The sequence below is a fragment of the Metarhizium robertsii genome, assembly GCF_000187425.2.
Source record: "Metarhizium robertsii ARSEF 23 chromosome Unknown MAA_Scf_3, whole genome shotgun sequence".
Classification (NCBI taxonomy): Eukaryota; Fungi; Ascomycota; class Sordariomycetes; order Hypocreales; family Clavicipitaceae; genus Metarhizium; species Metarhizium robertsii.
In genome coordinates, this window is record NW_011942171.1 from 3,815,246 (window position 1) to 3,833,066 (window position 17,821).

Genomic DNA, 17,821 nt, shown 5'->3' on the forward strand with positions numbered 1-17,821 from the left:
ATCTAGCCATACAAAGACCCTTTGGTTCCAGCGAGCAGCTCTTTTGGAACTCCTGCCTTCCCCGCGATCAGTTCATCCATTCGTCAGGGCGGCTGTTTGGATTGGTGCCCTGCACGACATGTATTTATCTCTTTGGCCTTGGGCGGTTATATTGAACAGACCTACCGAGGCACGAGTTAGTATTCTATTCTTTCGGACATGAACAGCAAAAGTCGAGATGGCGTTTGAGAGCATTACAAACTTGCACAGCAACGACACATCAACGTCGCCCGTTTTCAGAGACCATGGCGACCAAAAGTCCTAGATGCCTTGGATACGCATAAACATCGTGTCAGCCTCGACCAATAAACGCCTTTGCTTCTCGTGGTGGTAGCCTACTGTGTTTGCATTAGCACCGTCGTGTTGACCGCGATCCCGCACACCATCCACTCAACCCCACTACATTGTGCCCATGCACGTTCGTTCGAGATGCAGACGCGCGTCGACAACAGAAGCAAATTGCCAAAGAAGCGGTGTACGTGCGCCGGATGGCAGCCCTCGGATGTTTAAAGCGTGGCGAGTAGGATATCTTGTCGTCGAGTCCGGGTGGCCAGGTGCTGGCACATATCAACGCAAAACTAGACCATTGTGAGATAGCCACTTGCCGAGACTTGCGTTAATAGACTCATTTTCCGTCCTTCTTCTTTGTGCCCTATACAGCAGGATATGACATGCTGCTGAGCAACCGCGTTTGGGCACCGATCCGTAGCTTACTGTGTTGCAACTCATGCCTGTGTGGCCATCGGCTTGCCGCGTCTTGATCGGGCTCTGAAGTGCCGTATGGATAATTGTTTGACTTCCATTGAGGCAGCACTATGGTTTGCCGAAACGAGGAAGCGAAAGAGGTTGTGAAAGGCGTCCCGCTTGAGAGATATATGTGCAAATAAGCATCGAGGCACCTGGGGAAGGGTCCTGATATAATAAAGACTCGGACACTCGCCATGTCCTAATTTCTTGGTGCAGGAACTGATTTACATTCCCAATCACGGCTTGACCCCTCTCGCGCAATAACTAGTTACTAGTTCAACCCGTTCCCTTGCCCACATGGCACTGGATATCGGGTTGGTAATTGGTAATGTGTGAGACGGATGATTAGGAGCTGCCACGTCCGTCCTCGTGCTGGGCAACACAAGGAGTTGACGCAGCATTGCCCATCTACAAAACCCACAAGCTGGCAAGGAAAACGAATGAATGCCATTCATCCAATTACCGACCCTGAATTGACCGAATTTGACAATCCTGCAGGGCTAGGACGGCGGACAGCACGACAGGTTGTTGGCAGTCCGCCCTCCTGTGCAACACTAGACTGGCAGCCCTGCGGTCAGTTCATGGTACTGAACGAGTGCCGGGATGAGGCTGGTGGCGATGGCTCGTCGTAAATTCCTCGTTGTAGGGGAGGCAAGGCATGATAAATACTTGCCGTTGAGCTATTCGGAGCCGTCAAGTTTCAGTCAAGCTCTTTGCCAAACGAATGGCCATTACTGGAGCTACTTGTGTTAAATTTTTTGATTCTGCCGAAATAAATGCTTTCCAGGGCCACAGTAGCACTTCATTCCAGCAGTACGGGTGGCTGTATCAAGTTCAAGCCTTGGGCGTGGTCTGATTGCATGCAGTGTTAATGCGTATGCAAGACTCAACGACGAGTATATCGGCAAGCAATACCCATAGAATCGTCGGTTGACTATATTTCAATTGTGTTAGAAAATCTCCTAGGTAACATTGCCAGAGGCGGACTGAGTTTGATGTGCCGCTCCTTCGGCTGGTAGCAGTGTCTAATGTCATGAATACCTTGTAATATTCTGTGCTCTGTTGTGCTTGGTAAGAGACCAAAAATTTTGTTGCTTTATTTGTTAAAGATTGAGCATACAGTACCTGCGATGCCTCTGTAGTGACCATATCCTTCCCATGCCCTGCCGAATACTTCCACGGCAGTGAACATCTCGTAGTCCTTCCAAGTAGCCAGGCAGATTGGGTAATGGCCGAATTGACAAGAAAAACTAACGATATTAAGAATGGGTTCAGTGCGGCCTCGGTTGTTTCGCCCCGGAGGGCAAAATACCACTGTAGATCAGCTGAGGTGTCCGCAGAATTACTTCTTTAGAGTTGAGCCATAGTAGTCGACGGCGTCGGAGGTTTGTGGGCGGGTTGGTGGAATAATTACGAACTACTCAATAGTGTGGTAGTATACAGTACCCGTGTACAATACGAATGGACCAAGAAGCAATGCAAGCAAGAATGGTGGCTCTAACTGGCCATCAAAACGATGGACTGTCCGTCATGGGAGGCCCAGTCCTATCTTGGACAATAGTCAGACAGCTCTGACTCGGAAAGGTACGGGGGTTTGGCCACGGTCCTATGATGTTGATGCAGCATGGAGGGGGCTTGCATGGCCAAGTATTCCACGATTGGGCATCGACTGATCATGGTAATAGTTCAGGTATTGTCGGCTTTTTTTTTGTTTGCCTGCGTGACAGTTTCCAATCAAAGTCCAGGAAGTGATGGCCTCCACCCTTTGACCCGGCTGCTTGCAGATATAGAACGTATATGTAAACCGCCAGAGAATTCATAGCCTGAGCTTTCAAGATTTTTGTCCTAGAACGGCGAAGTAAAATTGCTCCAAGAAGCTGCAATTAAAGTGATACCCAATCCGCCACCCGGGCAGCAGTGGGGATTCAGTTGGGCAGAAAAAGAGCCAGCTACACCCAAAAGCAAGCACTGGCAAGGCAGAGGGGGAAAAAGCTCAATCTTGGGAAATGAGTAGGAAAAGGCCATTGTAGCAACACTGGTTTCAGCTGCCGACCTAGTGCCTAGGAATATACATAATTTATCTGGGCTCCTGCTTGACTGGTGTGTTGTGTGTATCGAGCAAGCCCGCTCGGCAGTCGGAAAAACATCAAATACAATGTGAGAGGAGATGCAGAGAGATGCAGAAACCTGGAATGTCAGACCGATGATGAAGGAACAAAGCAAACCCCGGAAAACTGTGTGGCTTCTGTGCCAATGAGGGAGATATCCCCGCTGACTCTTGTGTAATGCGACCCCCGGTCCACGACTAGCATGAGCCTTGCAGCATCTGTACTCATCTGGCTGCCATGACCTGCACGTTTAATGCCTTGTAGTTCGGCACTTCGTTTGACAGCCTTGCTGAGGGAAAAATTACGCATGGTAGCGGATGTATTTGTTGAGTACACTGATCGCAGAGAACAAAGGCTCAAAATTTTCCCAGCAAATTTTGTTGAAAGCGGCTCTGAGAAGCAGAGCGGAGCGGCATCGAGGGAAGCGTTGCGTCGCCAGATCCACAGTTAGGCCTTCCTGCTTGGGAGTCTGAACGAATCAGATGACGGACTGCGTGTCTGGAAATAGGCAGATTAGTCTCAATGGCATGAAAAGCCATGGAGCGGGTGTCCTAACTGACCAAGATGGGAGGCTCTGCTAATGCAACTCGTAACATCGTCTCTGGAGAGACTAGTCCCTGTACGGAGCAAGCTGATGCTAGAGCCTAGTAACTCACTACTAGCAAGGTAGTCTCGGCGGGATGAAACCGCACGTCTTGTTAAGGGCCCATCTCCCGGGGGCCTATTTCATATGCGATGGCGACAACTCAGATGGAGTGCAATTGAGATTTGGGAAGATGGCTTGAAGTTTTGGACCGCGGCCCCGACATCTCGGCAGGCCGCGCCTGCCATTTTACCAGATCCATCAGGTGTGGAAGGACCAATGCAGTGACATGGAAATCACCTGGGTCTCTTGCTACGAGAGGACATGTGCGCGGTTGAAGAAGTACGTCTACATTACCATGACCACAAGCAAGGCATCCAATGCCTAATCTCTGCGAGAAAAGGCATCATCCTAGTCGCCGGACAATATCCTCGATTGCAGTTGGTCGACTTGCAAGCCTCGCGGGCTGCCATGCCATTTCGTCTGTGTTGGCAGTTTACTTGGACCACACCCCTGACGCCCTCGCCGTCCTCAACTGGTTTGCTCCCCCATCTTTGTCGTTCTTGACACAAGGAGCAAAGTTATCTTGTCCCCCGCGATCATGGCTAACATGTGAATCAGATAAAGGACATGACTATGTTTCCAACGGAACCGCAAGACGGACTGCCCTCTTCGCCGAGAATGATGCCTCATGCCTGGGCTGCATAAAACAAAAAGGATGTCAGCCTAGACGTATCACTACCAGCGCCACTTCCAGATTGCAAGACGGAGATGTTTATGCGCGCCATGACAGTGAGCTGGCAACATTGAAAATCAAATGCACTCCCTCTACTCCGTACCCGTCCTCTGATTCACAGTGCCACCGGCAAAAGGTGGAGTGCTCAAGTGTCCCTAAGCACACACCCCCTCTCTCAACCAGATTTCAATGTTGCCTGTCCAGCTTCCACCCTCCATGCTTGGGACAGTCTGTCACGACTCGAATGCGCACCAGCCGTCGCAGCACCTTTCTGATCCAGTCAGTGCCCTGGCAGTTCACCCTCTTGACGAGCGGGCGTTCCATATCGGCCTTGGGAATACGTGTGGTGTTGTGTTGGGATAGGAAGGCACTCTATTGGCCTGCCCAAGGACAGGAACCAACTGAAGGCCTAATAAAAACTCACAGCTGCCACCAACGTCCGTCCTTGCTCACTCTGTGTCATTGCATGGCTGGCCCTATGTTCCCGACTTGCTGACATAGAAACGACAGTCATCGCTCCGCGCCGTCTGCTGTCGTCTCCGTCCTTTGCATGCTCACGTCCTTCACTTCTCATCGACAAAAATCCATCGACGTTTTCTTTGCCCGATCATACAGCAAGCCTATGGGTGCTAGTGGTACTCGCTACTGATAGCTGACGACTAGGGTCCCGACTCGACATTGGGCGCTGTTGCGCCTAATTTTTTTGCCCTTGTTCGCTGTCGCTTTTTGGCACTGGCACCTTGCGGGTCGTATCCAACGTCGGCACAGATAAAGTCACAATCAGTTTTCTGCTTGCTCATTCATCCCCTCCCCCACACACGGGACCTCCCTCGCTCCCGACTCAAGAGGGTAGCCGGACCATAAAGAGCCTAGAGCCCGTGAGGAAAAAACTGCCCAGTCCCACCGTTCCAACACCCACCGCCAAAAAAGCCGACCGCAATATTCTGAGCAGAATACAGTCCAACTTCCCCCTCTCCCGCCTCTGTGCGGCATCCTTCCCGTACATGTCGACAGGCTGTCTTGACGTCGACACGCCTCGTCCGGGGAATATATAGACGCACCCATACTCCCTCTGAACCCATCATGTCTTCGAGCTCAAGGAGTCACTCCCGTATAGCGCACGTTGAGGACGCGGAAGAAGACTCTGGAAGCTCCATCAATGGCATCGAAGGCACTCGCAAATATGCCGTGTCAGAGGCGTATATGAGCCCAATCAAGATACAGCCCAATTCAGGCAAATCGCGCTCCGACAAACGACTAGTTAATTCGAGATCATCATCTACTAGCGTCAGCTTCGACGAATCTGGCGCCTTGTCAGACAAAAGGGGAAAGCCTCTGACCAGACGGACCGCCGACAGAGAGTACGGTGATCTGGAACCGAGGATTCGTGATCGAGGCCGCAGGAGAAGAGAACACCGGCTGAGGGATGAGGAGGACGAGGAGGACGAGGAGGAGCACAGACGAGCCGCCGCTGCCGCCGCCGCCCAAGCAAAGGCAGCCAAGGTGAAGGCGAAGGAGCAAGACGCTCGGCCCCTCAGGAAACAACGCCCAACCTCGCTCAAGTCGTCTGCCACACAACCAGTGATTCAGCAGATGTATAAGAGAGGTCATGTTGATAATCCTGCAAATTATGGCATACAGCAACCTGCTATCACGGCCAATCGCCCAAGAGCACAGACACGACCTGCGAGCTATTATGCTGGTCAGCCTATGCGACCAGCTCCTATGAGTATGGCATGGTACCCCCCTCCACTCCCAGCACCGATTCCCGTAGGGTCATACCCTCCCCCGCCTACTTGGCATGGACATGGACCCGGAGCTTCACCAGGTGGCTTCGCCGGGCCGCCTCTGCCATCTCCGGTTGGGCCTCCTGCCGGATATTTTGATGGAGGAGCTATGGCCGCAAATCCTCACAGTCACCTTCGTTCCCGGTTTGATACTCGCCCTTCTTCTGCCATGGGATATCACAGACCAAGCCCAGCTCCGCCTCCTCGTCCTCCGCCAAGCCTTGACTACCATGATCCGGAGGAATTTACAGGGGAGCCACCTCCCGTGTCTCGGCCAACTCGCCGGCCGCCGAGACGAGCAGAAGATGACCGTAGGAGAATGCCACCGCCCGAGCATATCCCTATTCGTCCACAGTCTGCATTGCCGCCTTCGACACCATACCGTCCACCGCCTCTGTCACATCGTCCTCCCTCGCGCCAAAGCCAGTCCAGACCTCCACCAGCTCACCGAAGATCCGTAGGATTCGCCGATCAAGCGGGCTCAGATGATGACGACTTTCTGGGCGATGATGGCCTTTTCCATGATAACTCCCCCAATGCCTCGTTTGATCAACGACAGGCAGTAGCACGTCGCCTGCGGCGTGCCTCTATTGCCTACGATAACCATGACTATGACCTCGTGCCGGCTACGAGTCGAGTTCGGCGATCGTCCCTGTATGGATCCGCCCTGCCTTCCGGTGGAGTAAGTCTTGATGACAAGAAATATACTGATGCCTTGAAGTATCAGGAAGCCATCGGTGGTGCTCCGCAGATGCCGCTGACTGCTGAAATGTTGCGGAAAGCCGGGAAGCGAGGTGCAGCTGCTAGCAGCCGCTCCACTCGCAGCAGCGGCAGCCGTGACGACAGCGAGTTCAAGCGTAGCAATGCAACGGGAATCACACGGACTTCCTTCAATAGTGACGACTTCACCATAAAGGTCTCTGGGGGCGCGCGTGTTCGTGTACCAGGCGCAGAGATAGAGTGCGAAGACGGCGGCGAGATCACATTCTCGACCCGCCCAAGTGGCTCACGGCTAGCCAGCGACAAGGCCAGCTTGATGTATTCTCAGCTTGAGGATTCTCGCAGTCGCTTGGACCACAGAACTCTACCTTATCGGCCACGGGCTCCAAGCCAGTCTGATTCTCAAAGCAGAGGCTATGCACCAAGCCATGTTGACTACGACTTTCCTGGAGGATACATTTGATAATGAACAGCTCGACTACGATGAATTACGATTTCAATGATGACGTTGACGACCCAAACAATGCAAAGACGATTTGTTTTCAACTCCACTCTTGTCCGTTTCGACTGCTTCTAGTTATTGTGTGTTGGGTAGATTTGGGACCTGTTCCCCACCCCCTTTGATTTCTTTTTTTTTTTTTTTACTCCGAGTCAAAGCGAGCGTTGCGATTTTCTTCTGATGCTGTTCATTTCCCATGCTGCAACACGCCTGGGCACTCATCACTGGTGATTTCGATAGCTGGTCTTCGAGCAATTGGTTTTCGACATAGAAACCTGGTCGCATGCGCTATATTTCTGTGCTTATGACATTTGGCTGCCATTCTTGTGGCACCGTTAATGGCAGGCTACGAAAGCTTGATACCCAAAATCTTGGCGATGAATGAAGATTTGTTCATTTTGGCTCTTTACATCTTTCCTTTTTTCCTTCTTCCGCATTTTCGTCGTTAAGACAGACATGACAAATGCATGGCAACTTGTATCAACAACCACGGCCGGTTTCCATCAAACTCGCACTCGTTGCTGGAGCCGGGCCGGGCGAGACAAGGTTTCCAAAGGTCGAGCATCAGATTGTATGAAGACTAGAGGCTAGACTTTGGGCACCAACGGTCGTCCACGAAGTTATCATGCCGATGGAAGTGACAACACGGTGGTCAAAATCGACGCTTGCCTAGTCATGCCTGGTTCCTTATCTCTTCTGGCTACTTGTTGCGTCATCTGTCTTTCTATGAGTTGCATAATCGTTTCTTTCTCGGGGTTGTACTATCGCTTCTTCGACTTGCGGCAGCGGGAATGCTGCAGTGCGATGCAAAATATGAAGCAAGCTCGAGAAAGCACTGTTATGTATTTCCCTAGCCACTCAATACCACCATAGCGATATAGACTGTATGGGCAATGGGGGTTCGCACCCTCTCACTCTCTAGGGGCCCGTTGCGCGTTTTGTTTTTGTTACAACTGGGAAGCCATCTACGATATTTTATGTTTTTTTTTTTTTTGTTTTTTGTACCTTCCCTGCTACTGTGGATTAGTTGCCACGTTGTGGCTTTTGGATAGATGTTTTTGTCAGATGGGATGGGAGGTGCAGATTGAAATTTATTGGCAGCTAGGAAATTGGCGAAGTGCTATGCGAAACGCAGCGTTGGGAGACATGGGCCTTTTTGGCGACATGGCCAAGCTCAATGCAGGCGAAGTAACAGGCAGAAGGCTATAATGTGCTGGTCCAAGAGATCAAATCAAGGATGATGACCTGTTGGGTAGATGGCATACCATTTGTTGCGAGAACTTGTTTGTGGAGTGGTGGTTGCGAGTATGGACGACGGCTGGCTTGGTAGCAAAGTACCCTGTGCGATGAATATGAGTTGCTTGACCGTCCGACTGTGCTAATTCCAAGGACAAGTGCAAATTATGCGTAAGTGAATACGGAGCATGGAGATGAGCAAAATGCTTGTGACAGACACATGCGAGGTGGGGCCGTTGCCATTCGGCGGTTGCCTGGTCAGCCCACGTCTGTTTACTTTTTGCGTCATCAGTTTTAGACGCCATCGGCAGCAAATGGAAACGCCTATTGTTTCTACGAAAATCTGTATTAAAGAGAATTAGAGATGGGTAGTATAACTGCGAGGCGGAAAGAAATACGGCAATGTGGTCTTTGAACTTACTCTGCATCACGTTCAAAAAAAAAAAAAAAAAACCGAAAGAAAGAAAAGAAAAACTTCTCCCACCTTGAGGTGCAGAGCCCCAACCTCTTCCAGGCTCGACGCGAGGCGTGAGGGGCCCGAGACCCCAACGCCAACCCCCAGCCACCGGTTTCTGTAGGAACAGCAGCACCACACCACCCGGTGGTCATGAATCTGCCCCATCTCACCATTTTGCCCACTGCTTCTCGAATACGCACTCGAGCATCAAACAGAGGTTGATTCTTTACTTGGACATTTTATCCCATCTACGCGCAGGAAAAGCAAAGTCGACGCTATTGGAATCAAGTTTTGTGACCGGATCAAGACTTACGACCCAGGCTTTGTTCGACATTCCAGACGCTCGCGCCCAGGAGGGGGGACTCTTTCTGCACTTATCGACTGGAACCACTGATCCACATACGCGGAGAGATAGATTGCATTCCTCTCCATCTTGACGGCGGCCATCATGGCTCCGGTTTTGGCTGTTGTGAAGCATTCTCTCCGGAGCATCGTCAGGACGGCTGCCAGTGTCGAGGCTGCTCCTCTCGATGGTGCCTCGGGGCCGTCAGATGGCCCTCTCGGCGAGGCAGGCCGCGTGTTTGCCCGGGACGGCAAGGAGACGTCGAATCCCTCACACGGAGTGTTGGACCCTCACGACATCAACAACGTCGGGTTCTTCGTGCTCTTCGCGCTGATTGGCGTGGCGTTTGTGGTGACGGGGATCTGGTTCTTCTTCTGGGCCAAGAATGGCGGGTTCCATTTCAAGGAGAACGACTGGGAGGAGTACAAGTCGACGGTGCTGAGGCGCAAGGGGCCCAACGGCACGGTGCTGTCGGGGGCGACCAAGACGACGAAGCTGGGGGGCGGCAGCGTGTACAAGGACGTGGCCGACGACGACGGCACGACGGTGGTGACGGAGAGCACGGGGCTGAGCGGCGTGACGGCCGGGGCGAGCGACATCGCGGCGCGGGAGAAGCGCAAGGCCAAGCAGGAGGCGAGGGAGCGCGAGCGGCGCAAGAGGCGCGGCGAGAAGCGCAGCAGCAAGCGGCACGTGGGCGAGGACGGCGTGACGGACGAGATGGCGGAGAAGGCGGCGCAGAAGGAGCTGCGCAGCTATCGCCACGAGAAGGCGGCGCGCGTCGGCGGGCTGAACAAGGAGTCGGACGGGTCGCAGTGGGACGGGTCGACCAACCCTTCAGACTCGACCGTGTCGTCGGAGCTGCTGTCCGGGCGCCAGGAGACGCCGACCAAGAAGCCGGCGCCCATCCGCAAGGTGTACTCGACGGCGGACCGGAACGCGGCGCGCGAGTCTGAGCGGATTCGCTCCGAGGCCCGGCGGCTGCGGGAGGAGAGCCGCGTCTCGCGCCGCGACTTTAGCTACAACCGGCCAGGGGCGGCGGAGAGCAATGCCAGCGAGAGCCTGCTGGAGGGGAGCGACCTGGGCAACAAGACGTACTACCACCCCATGCCGGAGTTGAGGGCGCTGAGGGAGCAGCAGCGCGAGGAGAGGAGGGCGCGGCGCGGCGGGTATCGACGGGGGCGGACTGAGGACGACGACTTGTAAGGGGCTGGGGTTTTTAATTTTTTTGAGTTTACAACAGATTGGCATGCGTAGCTTGGCAGAGATTTCATTTTTTGTTCCCACACACTCTCAATTTGGGGGGGATGGATTTACAAGGCATCACGGTTGTTTGTGGCATCGAGTGTCGTCAGTCGGGAAGCTTGAGTTGAGGAGGGCATGAGCGGCGCAAGGCAGTATATAGTCAATACGAAGACGGTTTGCAGACGGCGCCGACATTACACTACTTGTTTCGTTCGTCCTGGCTCTCATTACTCCGTAGTCGAGTGCCTGAAGAGCTAGGTTTGTGCGCCCACGTCTCGACGGAGGTGAAACGCGTGGCCTCAGCGGCCGCGATCTGGCTATTTCTGGTTTCAAGGGTTTTTTGTGCGGGACGGAGGCACATGCACGTGCGCAAAGGGGCAGGGCCGGCCAATGGGCAGCGGGAGTTGGATGACATCAGGCATTGTGAGTGATGCTGCCCGGCGGGTCAATCATGATAAGATTGGCGGCGGCGCCTGGCGCTACAGGGACGCCAGGGCTAGTGGCATACTTAAAAGCAAGTATAACCATCATGTACTCCCGGTGCCGTGTCTGTGTTTTTTTTAGCATGCAGCAATTCTCTGGCGCTTCAGTGCATTCCTGCCTCCCCGTGGCCTGTGCCCCAGACTCGACTGCATTGCCGTCTTGTTGGTTCTTGGAGGCCTTTGTTTATTATTGGTCCTGCACCGGCAGACCAGACACGTTTGGCGTAGGCTGATGCCCGCTGCTGCCCGCTGCTGCCCCAGCGCTTCGGGACCCGCACCTTGGAGTCGGCTTGGCGATCAATACTATTCCCTCTTCTCGCATTCTCACACACACTGGCTCTCTCTATCTGGTGGCGAAGATCGAGTCCGGCCAATCCGACGGCCCGGCACCAGTCCGTCACCACGCAGTCTTCCGTCACCACGATCCACCTCGCTCAGCTCGCTCAGTCCCCAATCCCCAATCCGCAGCATTCAACTTCCATCCGTATCCTAATCCGCTGGCGGTCGCTTCATCCTTTGTTCTTCGTCTCTCACCTCTCTCATTCTTCTCGACCGCCCTGGCCGTTGAGTTTCCACGCTCGACGTCTTGTCGCCTCGCCCTCTCGTCCAGTCCCTCCCTCCTTCGTCCGCACGCCGGCGAATACAGCCAGCCAGCCACAGCCATCGTCCGCCATTTGCCCGTCTCTCCTTCGAACTTGCGAGCCTCTTTTTTTTTTATACTGATACCGCAATCTACCTGTGCATCTTGCGTCCCATACGCACCGACAGAGCGCTTCGTGCTTCTCCTCTCCCCGCGGCGGCCACCGCCACTGTCGTCTTGTCGCCGCCGACTTGAATCTCGCAGGCGACAGTCCTGGTGGTCGCACCATCAATACCACTCAACACCACGCCGCACTACATCTACAACTACACCATGGCCGTCAGCAATCCCCCCACCTCTGCCTTCACCGGCGTCATCATCGGCCTCGTCTCCTCTTTCGGGTCCATCGTTCTCATCGCCCTCGTCGTCTTTGTGTTTTGGGCTTCTGGCTGCGCGGGCTCGGGACGCATTATCCTTGATCGCCTCGGCCGGCCCGGCGAGTATGATGACGAGCAGGCCTTTTTGCGTGAGGAGGCCGAGGCTTTGGAGACCATGGACGACATGACCCGCACCGAATATCTCAGAGCAAAGGGTAAGAAAGTCTCATTTGCCACCTTGGCCGCGCATTATTGTAGGTCCCACGGCTGACCTGCTCATCATCTCTTTAGCATTCGTCACTGCCAATCCACCCGAGTCGCTGCATACCGACATTTCGCTTTCGCAATATCTAGCTATTCAGGAAAAGGGTGTTTCGGCCTGGGAGTTTGAGCCGGAGCTGGAGGTTGCCAACTGTTTTGTCGAGGCCCGTACGGAAATCGAGTTCTTCGACTCCGAGTGCACCGTCATGTGCAACCTGCCTGTTCCCAAGCAGAACGATGTCTATTATTGGGAAGCCAAGATTTACGAAAAGCCTGAGAATACCCTGCTCAGCATTGGAATGGCCACAAAACCCTATCCGCTGTTCCGATTGCCCGGTATGTCGCTGGCCGATTACTATCACTATGTAAAAATCGTAGCCGTTTGTTTGCTAACCATCCTTTGCAGGTTTTCACAAGTATTCCGTGGCATACCATTCGGACGGCTCCCGCCACTACAACCAGCCCTTTAGCTCCACGCCATACGCTCCGAAACTGGTCCAAGGCGATGTTGTTGGTGTTGGATACAGGCCTAGAACCGGAGCCATCTTTTTCACGCGAAACGGCAAACGATACGAAGAGGTTGTTCACGGGCTTAAGTCGCAAAACTTCTTTCCGGCTATCGGTGCCAACGGCCCGGCCATTGTACATGTCAACTTGGGCCAGTCTGGATTCGTCTTCATCGAAGCCAATGTCAAGAAATGGGGTCTGGCTCCTGTGACGGGTAGTTTGGCGCCGCCGCCGCCGTACGGGTCTGAGCAGGGAAGCATTCTGTTAGAGACGGGCACCAAGGATGGCGCCTTGTCTGGTCAAGGACTGCCGCATCGTCAATCCGTCACTGGCTCGCCGTATACAGTCACGGGTGGAAGAAGCAACTTGAATCCTAGCCACGGCCGCACACGAAGCGGCAACTTCCGAGTCCTTCCACCAACAAGCCCGGGCCCTGTGCGAAGTCCAACCGACATTTCGCTTGCGCAGCTCGTCCCCAACGATGAAGGCGGTGAAGCTAGTGGCAGCACCGGCCATCAGGAGGCATATCACGAGGACAACCCGCTGCACTTGCACCTGGAAGACGCTACTAATCCTCCTCCAGACTATTCCAGCCCAACACACTCCGATTCCGGGCAGGATCGACGACGGTATAGCACCGACAGCGAGGAGAACACGCCCTTGATACGAGTAATGAACCGAGGCCGCGGAGACTCGTCTGCTACCGCGACACCCAGACCACAGAATACCCCCAGCGGACCGGTCCCAAGCTACAGTGACGCCGTCCGGGATGGTGCCGGAATCCAGCGCAGTGACAGCTCGGAATCCGACTCATCAGATGCATCATCATCCTCATGAACCCCATGCTTTTCCTAGAGCAAGCAAAGCATTCAAGCAAGCAAGCAAGGAGCGGACAACACGTACGCAAGGCTTGACTGACGGGTCGACCAGATTAGCGGAAGAAGGAAAAAAAGAGTAGGAGTTGTGACGGCGAGCAGGCTATAGGAAAAACGCATTTCATATCGTAATTGCACTAAAGCAGAAGTCGGTGCTGCTGGCTTTGGCGCCTGGGCGTTTTTGTATAAGCATTGGGATCAGCACGTTGGCATTCTTTTTTGTTTTCCCTTTTTGAATCATAGGATACACAGCTTTTTCAAAGGCGGCTGGCATGTCACCAGCACGCACTGCACTGACGCATGGTCTTTTTCTTGATTTGGTCTCTTTCTTTTTTCCTTTGTTCGTTTCTATGTTACTTGGCCTGGCATTCCTACACCTTGGGAAACGCCCTTTGGTCGGTTGGCGGGTTTTTATACTCTTTTTGCCTGGACGTTCGCTAGGGGAGTTTATGGGGGGGCTGAACCTGTGGTTGTTGACATGAGTATCATGACTGTGTTTTGTTATGTCTGGCTGGTGTCTGCCGTGCTGTTTGGACTTGGGTCGTGTAGGTGGTGGCAGTTGTGCTGGGAGGCTATCAGGCTGTGTGAGGACTGTTTTGCCTAGGCTTGCGGAAACATGTCTTGCTGCATGCTATCAGGAATGAAATACCAGACTACACCTTTTTACCTTTTACCTTTTGTTCTACTTGTCCCTCTTGATCATTACTTGTCTGTATGGTGGTGATGTGTCGACTAGGCTGGACTGTGGAGTCTGTTGACGGTGGTATTTTGGCATTGTGGTTTGTATATGTCGTCTGTGGCCATGACACTGCTGACATGGCTGGTCAGGCGTGGTCTGACGATGGACGTGGATGCGCTGGTCTCATCGACTGCTTCGTGTCTTGCTCTTGCTGGTGGGTGAGTCTTGTGCCATTTATGTCTGCCATGTTGTCGATTCGGGGCCTGAGAAGTTGACCCTGCTCGACGCCAAATGCTAGCTAGGGATATGATATCTTTGGTGGGCTGTAGAGAAGACCGAGCCGAAATGGTCAACGACAATCGTAAGCTGGATATCGGGCTGTATCTTATTTTGCCGTCGCTCGATAGTGAGACTGACGGTGGCGTTGCAAGATTCCAGGTAGGAAGGGGCTGTAGTCACCTGGATTCCGAGATGGTAAAATATTGATCTGCTGGGTAGCTTTAATCGAGGACCAGACCTGTTCAGTGCGGTCTGTAGCTGCTGCAGGTGATAAATTCCGCATTGCAGTGTATCCCTGTTGCTGGCTTGAGTTCCGTTAAACGGGCGTATGCTATGCCGGAGCTTTGTACTGAGATATAGTTTGTCCGTACGAAATATTTGGTCTTGCTGGGAATGATTACCCTGTGCTGTAGAATCGGCCGTCCTGTCAGAGGCCAGAGAGAGATAGAGAGGAAAGATGTGTACACTTGTAAGCTGGATATAGGGTATACTCGGCCATGGGCCGCTATTGCTGCATCTTTTTGCTCCATGACTCCGTGGTCATGCCCGATTACCACTGACATGTCCTTGTTGCTCATGCGGGATGTTGTAAGTCTAGGTATCATGCTATATACATCCATCTTGATAGGCTTAAATCTTGGGTGTTTGCTTCATGAGCACTAGGGATGACAAGCAAGTGTGCTTGAAAACCCACCCTGCGGCACCAGATACCACGCGCTGAATTTCTAGCTTGTGTATCTTGTCCGTTTTGTTATTTTCAAAATAGGATATGGCGGCAAGCTCTATTCTGGAAACGAGGTGGGTGATGACGGAAGGGATGGCTAGAACCTGCAGAGTTGATGACGGGGACTTGAGCAGAAGGCCGGTGTTGAGAAAGCGGCACGTTTGGATGCTGGATTTGGAGGAATCAACCGAGCCAAGATGATATGTCTGTTTGCTCCATGCATCGGTGGTCAAACCCGTGATAATCGGGACATGGTATATGCATGGTGGTCGTTGGATCGGGCGAGCTAAAACCAAGAGCTCCTGTTGTAGCCGTGCAGATACAGACGAGATGAAAATGTAACTTACTATGTTATTCGCTCACCGGTGGCTCTGTCGGACTAGAAAAACTGGTAAATAGCCCGGCATTTGGACGGGCGAGGCATGATGGGCTCAACGGGAGTCTTGATCAGGGTCCATCCATCAATGGTTGGGTTCACCATGCTGGAGGAAGATCGTTATTCAGAAGGCACGGCATATATTAAAGCCCTCATGTGATGGTTTCGAGACCGGGTTGGACAATCATGCCCCTACGGTGATTCTCGGATGCCGCCTTTGGGAATCGGTGGCTGGAATAGGACAACTCGCCTGGGGGACATGTACATTGGCCGCTGGCACAAGACAATCGACTCAGCTTTGATAATGCAGAGAGTGGCCATTCATCGAATCCTTTCTGTCCAGGGGCGCCGCCAATATCAAAGGTGGTGCGTTGGCTTGCCTGGTTTCTATAGCTCGTGTGCGAGCCCTTTGGAAAAAAGGGATAGACGCCAGAAACTTGCAGTTGAAATGAAAAAAATGGTACTCCCTCGTTGCCGAGGATTCAAATTCCTCTGGTCTCCCCTAGAGTCGATGGTGCCGGATACATTTGATATTCAGCGAGCTTGTCACTACCCAGCACCGAGCAACCAGCCAGTTAAGAAGCCTGCAGAATCATCTTGGTCTACAGCCACCGTCAAGAGGATATAAGAAGCACTAATCGATGCAAATAGAGGGCGTTCTTTTCACGACAGTCACTATACAGCTGGAGGCATTCAGGATTTGCCCACCTTTATATACCGCGGCCCCTGAGGACGGTAAGCTCGAGCGACTTGCGAGCAAGGCAGATACGCATGAACCCTAGACTCTGTGCATTATACGTCAGCCAGGCCCTCCATAGCCACTACATCTAAAAGAATACGAGGCCGCTCCCTTCAGCCGTGAGCGAGGATTAATACGAGGAAAGCCACCAACGAGAAATTTGTTCTTTGACCTTGGCTCTCACGACAGCTCTTTGGCTGCTCCTGACCATGCGCCATTCTTGACCAGGTTTTTTTTGTTATGTATATTCGACTCATCCTTTTCATTTGATCCGGACAAAGGCACGATGGTGTATTTGCCGGATCGCCCCTTCCGGCCGCAGGAGCCGTCCAAAAGCCGAAATGCCGGCTATACGTTTCCAGTGCGCCCAGGAAACACGTCATTGCCAAGGTCGCCAAAAAAAGGGCACCCTTATGAGCTGGATGGAGATGGGGAATATCCCGCTAGGGTGCCGGTATTGCTGGATCTCTTGTTGCTCCATGGTTCGGCGGCTAAACGCAATACCTGGCGTGACATTGATGTTGAAGCACCACAATATCACCTTGTCCCCCCATGCGAAAGGCACACCGAGTGACTTGCCAGCGTCTTTTCCCATGTGCTCGCTTAATTATCGTAGTCATTTCGTCGTGTTAATGTCAGTGAAGCCAAGGCCAAGATACAAACGGGCGTTGTCTCAAGCGGCGGCCGTGACCTGGCCTCGAGACCATGCCGCTCGCTGCTATATTACAAGCACAAGACATAGCTCCGAGGAGACGCACTGGCACATGATACACCTCGACTGTTAAAAGTGCAGGCATCTCAGAGCACCGGTCCACCATGTTGAAAAGGGAAAGCAGCCGAGCAAGAAAACGTTCTCATCAACGAGACCATTTCGAGCTTTGTCTGCTCCGTGCTCCTTTTTGCATCTCACTCGTCAGCCCGTTCACCAGGTCGCAGACACAGCAAGGTCCAGTTTGCCCAGTCGTCGCCCACACCAGCGAGGCTCCTGAATCAATAGCGCGGCCGAGCTCGTGTTCGCCAGACCCCCTGCCTCTTCGTCCCCGTCTCCTGCTCGCGAGGCCGTAGCCCTTCACCAGCTACTGCCGGGGAGAGATTCGCGCCCCCTCCCCCTTTTCTCCTCGAGGCTCCATTGACATGTATCCCGGTACGGAAAAGAGCCGGTGCCCCATTGGACGTGGTGTTTGATTTTCTCCCCATCAGCCTAGGGGGTTGGGCGTGAGGAGGCCGGTCAGTGCTGTCTGTCACAGGGTCTGTGACTCTGAGGCCACAGCATCGTCACGGGGAAACGCTGATTCCACATTCCGTCCGGGGACACGAATTTGTTCCCGTTTATACAGAGCAAGAAGGGACTGTGTGCCTGGCAGGGACGCCCGCGGCCCACGGGTACACTCTGGCATTCTTTTGGTGTTGTCAGCAAACGCCGTCCCAGGGTGGCGATCAACTCA

The 17,821-nt window shown here is 53.2% G+C and overlaps 3 protein-coding genes across 3 annotated transcripts; all 3 read left to right on the forward strand.

Annotated features, from left to right (window-relative positions):
- Positions 1–5,296: 5,296 nt before the first annotated feature.
- MAA_03294 (uncharacterized protein) lies at positions 5,297–7,183 on the forward strand (the record flags this gene model as incomplete). Its single annotated transcript, XM_007821292.1, has 1 exon — positions 5,297–7,183. The coding sequence occupies one exon, from the start codon at positions 5,297–5,299 to the stop codon at positions 7,181–7,183; it is 1,887 nt and encodes a 628-aa protein (XP_007819483.1).
- Positions 7,184–9,360: 2,177 nt separating this feature from the next.
- On the forward strand, positions 9,361–10,458 carry MAA_03293 (uncharacterized protein; the record flags this gene model as incomplete). The annotated part of the gene is made up of 1 exon (XM_007821291.1): positions 9,361–10,458. The coding sequence occupies one exon, from the start codon at positions 9,361–9,363 to the stop codon at positions 10,456–10,458; it is 1,098 nt and encodes a 365-aa protein (XP_007819482.1).
- Positions 10,459–11,892: 1,434 nt separating this feature from the next.
- On the forward strand, positions 11,893–13,541 carry MAA_03292 (endosomal SPRY domain protein; the record flags this gene model as incomplete). Its single annotated transcript, XM_007821290.2, has 3 exons — positions 11,893–12,151; positions 12,228–12,533; positions 12,604–13,541. 3 exons carry the CDS (start codon positions 11,893–11,895, stop codon positions 13,539–13,541), a joined length of 1,503 nt encoding a protein of 500 aa, XP_007819481.2.
- Positions 13,542–17,821: the final 4,280 nt, after the last annotated feature.